Source organism: Leptonychotes weddellii, chromosome X (genome assembly GCF_054177405.1).
Source record: "Leptonychotes weddellii isolate Sample4059 chromosome X, ASM5417740v2, whole genome shotgun sequence".
NCBI classification, from domain to species: Eukaryota; Metazoa; Chordata; class Mammalia; order Carnivora; family Phocidae; genus Leptonychotes; species Leptonychotes weddellii.
Window position 1 is genome coordinate 79199783 of NC_138385.1, and position 10164 is coordinate 79209946.

The window sequence follows — 10164 nt, forward strand, 5'->3', positions numbered from 1 at the left end:
TGTCCCCCCCCCCCCATGTGCTCTCTCTCTCTCAAATAAATAAAATCTAAAAAAAAAAAAAGACAGAAAGAGAGAGACAAGAGAAGGGTGGTTACCAGGGGCTGGAGGTGGGAAAATTGGTGAGATGTTTGTCAAAAGAAACAATCTTGCACTTAGAAGATGAATTGGTTCTGAGGATCTAATGCCCAGCTTTGTGATTACCGTTAACAACACTGCATTATGTATTTGAAAGTTGCTAAGAGACGAGATCTTAAATGTTCTCACTACAAAACGAAATGATAATTGTGTGATGGAGGTGTTAGCTAACACCACCCTAGTTATCACATTGCAACATATAAATGTATCAACAGTGTGTACAACTTAAACTTACACAGTGTTAGATGTCAATCGCATCTCAATAATAAAAAAGGAAAAATAATTATCAAACTTGGTAATTTATATATGGAGTGAAAATAAATCTTTTAATATAATTCATAAGAGGGGGAGCCTGGGTGGCTCAGTCGGTTAAGCGTCTGCCTTTGGCTCAGGTCATGATCCCAGGGTCCTGGAATCGAGTCCCCGCATTGGGCTCCCTGCTCAGTGGGGATCCTGCTTCTCCCTCTGCCTGTTGTTCCCCATGCTTGTGCTCTCTCTCTCTCTGTCAAATAAATAAATAAAATCTTTAAAGTATATATATAATTCATAAGAAATTTTAAAAACAGGGGTGCCTGGGTGGCTCAGTCATTAAGCGTCTGCCTTTGGCTCAGGTCATGATCCCAGGGTCCTGGGATGGAGCCCCACATCGGGCTCCCTGCTCAGCTGGGGGCCTGCTTCTCCCCCTCCCTCTGCTTCTCCCCCTGCTCGTGTTCTCCCTCTCTCTCTGTATCTCTGTGTCTCAAATGAATAAATAAAATCTTTAAAAAAAATAATAAATAAATAAAAATTTTTAAAAACATGTATAGATTTATAATTACAGTAAATCTATTTATATACATATTTGTATATGTATACATACTGGCTACACATATTCACATGTACATATATACATATGTATGAATTACATACAAATTTACAACATAGTTTATTGTTGGTGATCAGCAAAGATCTTCTAAGTATAAAAATGTAATAAATTAGGATATGATGCTAGGGTAAGAAATAGAATGGAAGTACAAATCTGAGGGGGAAAAAAAGAAAGAGGTAAATTTTTCAACTGTTTAACAAATTACTATGGTATTTCCACTTTACTGGATACATTTGAAAAAAGCATGTAATTATCTTATAGTAACATTTATTATGTACAAGCAATTACATCTTTGCAACTATTCAAGCTCATAATGAAAAACTTTAGACATTTTTAAATGTGCAAGAGAGACATAGTTTTTATGGATACATGGGAAAAAACGTGCTCAGAATCACTTTACATCATTTCTGCTAAAGTACAGATAATACAAACTTCTGGTTTCCAGACAAGATTTCATAAATATATTTTCCCATGTTCATCCCCATTTAATGTAACTATAAACTCTAGACAAGAGGCAAGCAAAGAATGTTCATAGCAGCCTTATTTGTAATAACCAAAAACTGGAATCAGCCTTATATCCTTCAACAGGTCAACAGTGAAACAATAAAAAGGAGCAAACTATTGATATAAACAAAAACTTGGTTGAATCTCCAGAGAATTTTGCTGAGTGAAAAAAAGTCAACCTCAAAAAGCTGTATAACATATTTCATGTGGCAAAATTTTACAAATGGAAGACAGAATAGCGGTTTCCACAGTTCAGTGATAGTAGGTGTGAAGCAGAAGGGAGGTGGGTGTGGTTATAAAAAAGTAATAGGAGAGATCCTTGTGGTGTTGGAACAGCTGAATATCTTGACTATGGTGGTGGATACAAAATCCTACACAGGTAATAGAATTGTACAGAACTTAAAAACTTACACACACACACACACACACACATCTTCATTCAAACACACACACACACAGATACACACACAGATACACACACACACATCTTCATTCAACCCTTTCCATCATACTTTAAGAGGGCGGTGTTGTTCTTATGTTGCAACTGTGATAAGCAGCTGACTTCTGATGAGAGAGAACATACATTATGGGGACAAGACAAAATTCCTATTTTCAAAGGCAGAAGCATCTTCAACTCTTCTCTCCATATATGGTACAAACAAGCAAATCTAAGTGCAATTCATAGTTATGGCAATGTGCAGAATGGACCAAAAATGGCCATACTTAAATTATAAAATGTAAATTAAGGGACGCCTGGGACGCCTGGGTGGCTCAGTTGGTTAAGCATCTGCGTTTGGCTCAGGTCATGATCTGAGGGTCCTGGGATCGAGCCCTGTGTTTGGCTCCTTGCTCAGCGGAGAGTCTGCTTCTCCCTCTCCCTCTGCCCCTCCCCCCCATGCTCTCTCTCTCTCTCACTCTCAAATAAATAAAATGTTTTAAAAAATGTAATTAAGTATTTGTAATAGGCTACCATGTGTCAATTGTTTGATTTCTTTATAGAATGCAATGTTGTGCTTAATCAGAACTTCTCAACAACATGGGGAACCAAATAACTGCAGGTCTAAATTTAGCTTATAAAAATAAAAAATACAAGGGAAATTTTAAAAAGGAATGTCAAATACCAATATTAATATTCAAATATTAATTCTGCTGGTGGTAGACAAATACACACAAAAGAATAACATCTATGCAATGACACCTTGCTAAGGAAAATGAGGATCCATATGTGCATGTATATGAATAAAAAACACTCTAAACTGTTCACACTAGCCTTAACAGGTAGTTTTATAATGAACAAAAATATACTTTTTTCAGTATAAAATGAAAATGGCAATTTCCTCATCAAATAAATAATCTGATCAAAGTTAATCTCCAAATCAGTTAGAGTTGACCCTTGGACAACACAAGTTTGAACTCAGTGAGTGCACTTACATTCAGATTTTTTTATAATACAGTCCTGTAAATGTATTGTCTCTTCCTTATGATTTTCTTAATATATCTTTTCTCTAGCTTACTTTATTGTAAAATTATAGTATGTGAGACATACAATATACAAAATATGTGTTAATCAACTATTTATGTTATCAATAAGGCTTCCAGTTACCAATAGGCTATTAGTAAGAAGAGTCAAAAGTTATGCATGGATTTTCAACTACACAAGGGTTGGTGGCTCTAACCCTTACATTGTTCAAGGGTCAACTGTACTTATTTCTGTGTTCTATTCATTATATCAGTCCACATTTTTCAACCAATCTCAAAAGAGCACAATTTAGATTCTTTTTTGAAGTCAAACATCTTCATTATTTAAAATCCAGTGAAATAATTATGACAATAATTAAATTAAAATAATGGATACAGGTTCACAATCCATTTAAGAATACATCATAAAAACAGAGAGTAGGATGGTGGTTACCAGAGCCCAAGGAGTGGGGAAATTGGGGAGATGTTGGTTAAGGGTACAAATAGGGAACTAGTAGATAAATAAGCCCTGGAGAGCTAATGCACAGCATAGTGATCACAGTCAACAACTGTATTATAAACTTCAAAGTTACTAAGAGATTAGATCTTAATTGCTCCCACCACAAGAAAGAAATGGTGATTATATAATGTGATAGGGATATTAGCTCATCTTAGGGTGGTAATCATATTGCAATATATAGGGCGCCTGGGTGGCTTAGTTGGTTAAGCGTTTGCCCTCAGCTCAGGTCATGATCCTGGAGTCCTAGGATCAAGTCCCGCATGGGGCTCCCTGCTCAGCGGGGAGTCTGCTTCTCCCTCTGACCCTCCCCTCTCTTGTGCTTTCTCTCTCTCTTTCTTTCTCTCTCTCAAATAAATATTTTTTAAAACCTGCATATTGTAATATATAAATATATCACATCAACATGCTGTCTAACTTAAACTTGTACAATGTTATGTGTCAACTGTATTTCAATAAAACAAAGAAAAGTAAGATGAGAAGGAGCAGCCATTGAAGAAGTGTAGTACCAGGAAAGTCACGAGAATAAAGTGGCACAAGAAGGCAATAATGGTTAATAGTGTCAAATGCTGCTGAGAAATGGAGTAAGATAAAGACAGGGATTACCAACAGATTGGCAACATGCAAGAGCTATTTCACTGGAAAGCTCAGGAAGACAGCCTGTCTGGAGTTTTGAAGTAAGAGTGGAATGTGAGACTGTAAAGACAGCAATACAGGTTTCTTTACTAAGTCTTGCTGTCAAAAGGTACAAAAAAACATGGTAGAAATAAAATAGGATGTGAGTCAAGGAAAAAACAGAATACATGCAATTGTTTAATGTTTTTATTTTAATTAAAAATACCAGAAAACTTGGGGTGTCTGGGTGGCTCGGTTGGTTAAGCATCCGACTCTTGATTTCGGCTCAGGTCATGATCTCGGGGTCATGATCTCGGGGTCATGGGGCTGAGATCAAGCCCCATAGCAGGCTCCGTGCTCAGCGGGGAGTCTGCTGGAGATCTCTCTCTCCATCTCCCTATGCCCCTCCCCACCCCCCTCCACACTCTCTCTCTCTCAAATAAATCTTTAAATAAATAAAATCTTTTAAAAAATTAAAATTTAAATTTAAAGAAAGAACCAGAAAACTAGCCTTCCATTTGTTTTAAACACCACAGGTTGCTAAAAATTTGTCCTTTAAGGTCTGCTGTAAGGAAACTATAGATACAATAAACCCTATTATCCAGAGAAAATAGGAAATATTACTTTGACCCTTAGTTTTATTCAAAGAGTGCTGAAGACGTCAGCATGAAATATGGAGAATACATACCCAACTAGCGGGATCTCTATTGTTTTATTTCCTATTGAAATAAGTAGCTGGTCAAAAGTGTCTTCATCTTTGTCAGGATGGTATTCCACCATAGCTGTCATCTGAAGTCCAGAAGCAAGTGCTTTATCCAGATTGGTCAAAATCAGTTTGAACTTTAGTGGGAGAAAAAAAAAAAAATCAAATGATACATGGTGACTCCTAATAAGGCAATAATGTGAGCAAAGGAAGTTAGAAGTATACATTATTTCAAGAGCTATATCAATACATAGACAATATCCCTTCCCTAAAGGCAAAGACTTAATTACCATATGTATATGTATCAGATCCTAGATCTTTCAGATATGCTTTTAACAGTACATGGACTGAAACTGACAATGCAGTCAATTGAGAAACATGTAAATGCTCATAGCCTCCTTGAGAAGTATGAGATACTTAAATAGAGAAGAAAGGGAGAGCAATCAAATAAAAATGTTGCTGAATCATCTATACATATACATAATACAGCCATACATGCATATATACATATGTATGTATACACATGTACATACAGCATTTTATACAGTTTCTGCGTGGGGACTTAGAATTCATAACTTGGAGGAAATAGAAAAAATGAATAGAATAAAGAGGGAAAAAACACTTTCATTCTTGTAAACCACTTGCTAGACTCCAGGAAAAATATGAAGGGAGAAAGAGAAGAACTACTATGTGTTGGGCACTCACAAGATGTCAAGCATTCTACACCTCTTACTTCTAGAGTCCTATAAGGCCGATGTTAAGGCTCCCAGAATATAGATGAGGAAACTGGGACTTGTAGAGTTAATTAATGTCTAACGTCACTGTGACAGTGAGGATTCAAATCACGTATCTCTCTGATTCTAAAATATAAGCTCTTTCCCCACAACTGGAATGAGTTCCCTCTCCTGAATATATAATCTCTTTAAGGAAGCAGACTATATACCCCTAGAAAGTTAAATAATACAAGGCAGGGACTAATTAAGTGTCTTATGAGTCATGGAGACATAAGTATCATGGAAATCCATGAGAAAACCTGATTATCATGGGCCAGAAAGGAGTGTACTTGGCCCAGGCTTAGGAAATGGTCGTAAAAGGTGAACAAGCAAGTAAGATGCTCCCTGTGGGGGCAGGAATATCTAGACACAAGCAGAGAAAAGAATAAGCAAAATAGTCTCCCAGCAGGCAATTAATAAGCTAGCCTTGCTGGGCAGTGAGCTTCAATACGTAATGAAGGAGGTCTGTTTAAATTAATTATTCAGGGCTTTTCATGCCAGGCTGAGTCTAAGCAGTACTTTCCAGTAATGAAGGACAGAGCAGAGGAGTGATTTGTTGATACAAATGGTCTGAAAGCTTCACACTTCCAGTAAACTTCTGATACCTTAAAACTATCACAGTCCAACTCTCAATCCCCCTGCAATTACAGAACTGTCAGAAAACAAGCGATCGATTATTCCCTGCATAAGCCTGTGGGTGCTAGAGGTACACATATCAGGTGTGACTATCTTCCTTTAAAGAAGCTGTATCTTTAAGAAGAAAAACCAGGATGGGGTGCCTGGGTGGCTCAGTTGGTTAAGCATCTGCCTTCAGCTCAGGTCATGATCCCAGGGTCCTGGGATCCAGCCCCACATCAGGCTCCCTGCTCAGTGGGGAGCTTGCTTCTCCCTCTCCCTCTCTCCCGGCTTGTGCATACTCTCTCTCAAATAAATAATCTTTAAAAAAAAAAAAAAAGAAGAAGAAGAAGGAAAACCAGGGCTTCAGCAGCATGTGCTTTTGGTCAAATTACAAGTTGCTGAGCCCTCTGAGCTGTATGCAAAGGTGTGTAAGACACCATCCCTACCTAGGAGCTGATGGACGGACCACGGAGGTAAAACTAACATTTACTAGCAGTCATCGGGACTCAAGTCCAAACTATAATAAATGTCTGTTAATGCAACTGGTATCCAGTAGGGAAGAAATAATTTGGAGATAATATGATAAGACTTAGAGAACAAAAGGAAACTCATTTTGACCCTCAAAGACGGGTAGGGTTTGGAAACGGGTGATACTTGCAGGCGGTGGGAATGAAAACATGGGTCGAAAGAAAAGGGAGTCTAGGGGCACCTGGGTGGCTCTGTCAGTTAAGCCTCTGCCTTCCGCTCAGGTCATGATCTCAGGGCCCTGGGACCAAGTCCCACATCCATCAGGCTCTCTGCTCAGCGGGGAGTCTTCTCCCTCTCCCTCTGTGCTCTCTCGCTCTCGCTCTCACTCTAGCTCTCTCTCAAATAAATAAATAAAATCTTTAAAAAAAAAGAAAAGGGAGTCTGAGCCATGGGGGTAAAGGGGGCAATTACAAGTAAGACTGGCCTGACTGATCCAGCAACCACGAAAGTTACTAAAGATGAGGGCTGTGTCTTCTTTATATTCTACCAGCAACCCACAGTAGATGGCATGTAGCACTGCTTATGGTTCATACTAGGTAGTCAACACAAAGACAATGCAGCCTCTTTTTTTTTTTTTATTTGACAGAGAGAGACACAGCGAGAGAGGGTACACAAGCAGGGGGAGTGGGGGAGGGAGAAGCAGGCTTCCCTCTGAGCAGGGAGCCCGATGCGGGCTCAATCCCAGGACCCTGGGATCACGCCTGGGATCATGACCGGAGCCGAAGGCAGACGCTTAATGACTGAGCCACCCAGGAGCCCCACAAGGCAGCCTCTTGAGCCAGGGTGGAAAACAAGTACTACTGTCTATTAGGAGCATCATTTTGTAAATAATTATAAACAGTGGTGATGACAATGCTCTTTATAGAGTACTTTGTTTTTATTTATTTTCTCTACAAGATAGCTAATACATTTTTTGCTAATCTATCTCTTTCCTAATTCCCTTTATGTCTATGAAGGACCAGGAGTGCATATCATGGTCTTGCAACAAAGAGAAGTTCACAATGATATTGGGCTCATGACTTTGGCCTCTAATTTGTAAGCTTACCTGGCCATTCTCTTGTCAGTGTCAAGACTTGTGATCTACATAGTTTTCCTTTATAATTCTTGATACAAACCAAAACAAATTATATCATTTTTCTCCTGACTGCACAAAAACCACCCATACGAGTGTCTCCTGGGCATCCATAAAATAGTGTTTGCTCCCATCTGGGATTTTCAGACATACTTTCAATTGTTCAATAAATATGTAGTGAGGTAGTGAAATAATCAACTTTTCCCCTAATTTTACAGTATTTGGAGTAATCAGGTCATTTTTTATTTAAAGAGTTAATAGCCTCTTGTGACATACTACTTTATTACAAAATCCATATTACTATTGTTAAAACATGCAAATATAAAAATGAACAAAGCATGATTCCATTTATATGAAACTCAAGAAAGAGCAAAACTAATCTGTGGTGTTAGAAATCAGTACAGTGGTCACCTCCATGGGGTGATTACTCCAGGTTACTGAAGGGAACCTTCTAGAGTGGTGGAAATATTCTACAATTTGACCCAAACGGTGGCTACATGGGTGTATAAATATATAATAAATCATCAAATTTTACTTTCTAGTTTTGTGCACTTTAGTGTAGGTAAATAGTACATCAATTTTTTTAAGTGTAAAAAGTAGAATATGAAAGGCCTTTTTCTTATTGTCCTTCTAATCACTACCGTACATTTTTCAAACAAATATATGTAATTTTAACAAAAAAATTACAGATACCTTTTATTTCTGTACCTATAAGTTCAGCTGCATTCAATACTATTTATCATTAGGAATGTTCCACAAAAAAAAAAAATCAGGTTTTTTATCACTTACATATCAAAAATTCTTATCACCTTTCTTCTATCAAAAGTCTTCCTGATAACAGGTGATCACAGTAAACATCCACTCGCACACATGATCTAAAATAACAGTGAGGCTGAGATACAATTTTGTCAACTTTTAAATCAGAAGATCGGGACAGCCTCTCGAAACATTAATTTTGCATAGTAGATGCTCAACAAATGTTTGTTAGAATATGAATTTCGTTGATGTAATTCTACAGTATATAAGCATAAATTCTAGGCTGTTAGGAGACAGACAAGGAATCCCCTTTCCCTTCTTTCTAAATGCAGAATGATGAAGTTGGGAGGTTCTAGATCTACTTTTCCCCATCCTGTCTCTCAAAGACAAGCAAAAAGTAAAAACACAAAACAAAACAAAACAAAAAGGCTAGCACAAGTAAACACTGAGACCTAAACCGCCGCTCCCTAGGAAATCAATCCTGCCCCCATCCCCGCAGGTGCCGGGCGTCTACTCTCCCGGACAAAGCAGGCGCCCAGGTGGGGAGGTGCTCTCAGAGCCCTGACGCTCCTGAGGTCCTGCTCCAGCACCCCCGAGTGTGTTACCTGTGGCTTGAGGGGCTCCTGAAACCGGATTTTCTGGTTGCAACGGCCGAGATTGTGTACAGTAACTGGAAGACGGTACACCCTCCCGGCCAGCGTGTCCAGGAACTTCACCTCCGAAGGGGTCACCCGCAGCTGCAGCTCCTTCTTTGGGGTCTCCACCTCCCGGGGGACCAGGGAGCCCCTCTCTGTCTCCATGGCGGCCCTCTAAGTGGCCTGCAAACGGTAGCTGACTTGACTTACAGAGGGCCAGCGTGGACGCCGTCGCTAGGCAACCGACGGACGCCGCGCGCTCGCCTCAAGCTCCACCCCCATTGGTGCAGCCCAAACTTTGTGAGCTGGCTTTCCCGAACAGAAAATGCAGGATTCCGGGGAAAGAACACAGGGATCGCAGGTGTCACCAGAGAAGCTGGAAAACATTCTACGACAGCCCAAATCCCGGAGGCATCTCACTTCGTCATGGCCTGGCAGGATCTTAAGATGGCATGGGGGAGTAGGCATTTTCCTGGACCTCTCTTAAGGCAAAGCTTAAAGAGCAGGGGAAGTGATGTGCCCACGGAGTCTATTAAAGCAACACAATGTAACAGTAACAGGGGAATTCAATGGAAGCAGAGTCAGGGCCCCCTGGGTGTCCTGCTCATTGGCCTTTAGGCTATCGTTACTAAAACTAATAGCAATCCTCTGGGTCTTTTGTTAAAATGCAGATTCTCTTTCAGTAGATCTGGGGCAGGGCCTAATTTTGTAACAAGGTCCCAGGTGGTTTCAACGCTTCAGGTCCTGGGACCACACACTGAGTACAGAAGCTTTACAAGTTTTGTTCACTACTCTAGGTGTTAAGTTTCTTCATTTGTGAAACCGAGGTGCTGCTCAGAAGACTGAGATCAAACCTCTTCATCTCTAGCTAGATGAGCACCTTTTCAACAAGCCCAGATTCACCCTGCCCAATCCCTACTCTCTTCTTTCTTTATATGCTGTGATGGTCTTAGGGTTTTAAAACATATTAGATGAGTGGTATACC

General features: G+C 39.6%; 1 protein-coding gene across 1 annotated transcript in view; it reads right to left on the minus strand.

Annotated features, from left to right (window-relative positions):
• LOC102733646 (cilia- and flagella-associated protein 47) overlaps positions 1-9370 on the minus strand; it is a 66680-nt gene extending 57310 nt beyond the window's left edge. Inside the window, exons 1-2 of the mRNA XM_081809012.1 lie at positions 9150-9370; positions 4783-4934 (exon numbers count right to left, since the gene is read on the minus strand). Coding sequence (XP_081665138.1) covers positions 4783-4934; positions 9150-9344 — 347 coding nt within the window. The 5' untranslated portion in view covers positions 9345-9370. The remainder of the gene's footprint in view (positions 1-4782; positions 4935-9149) is intronic.
• Positions 9371-10164: the final 794 nt, after the last annotated feature.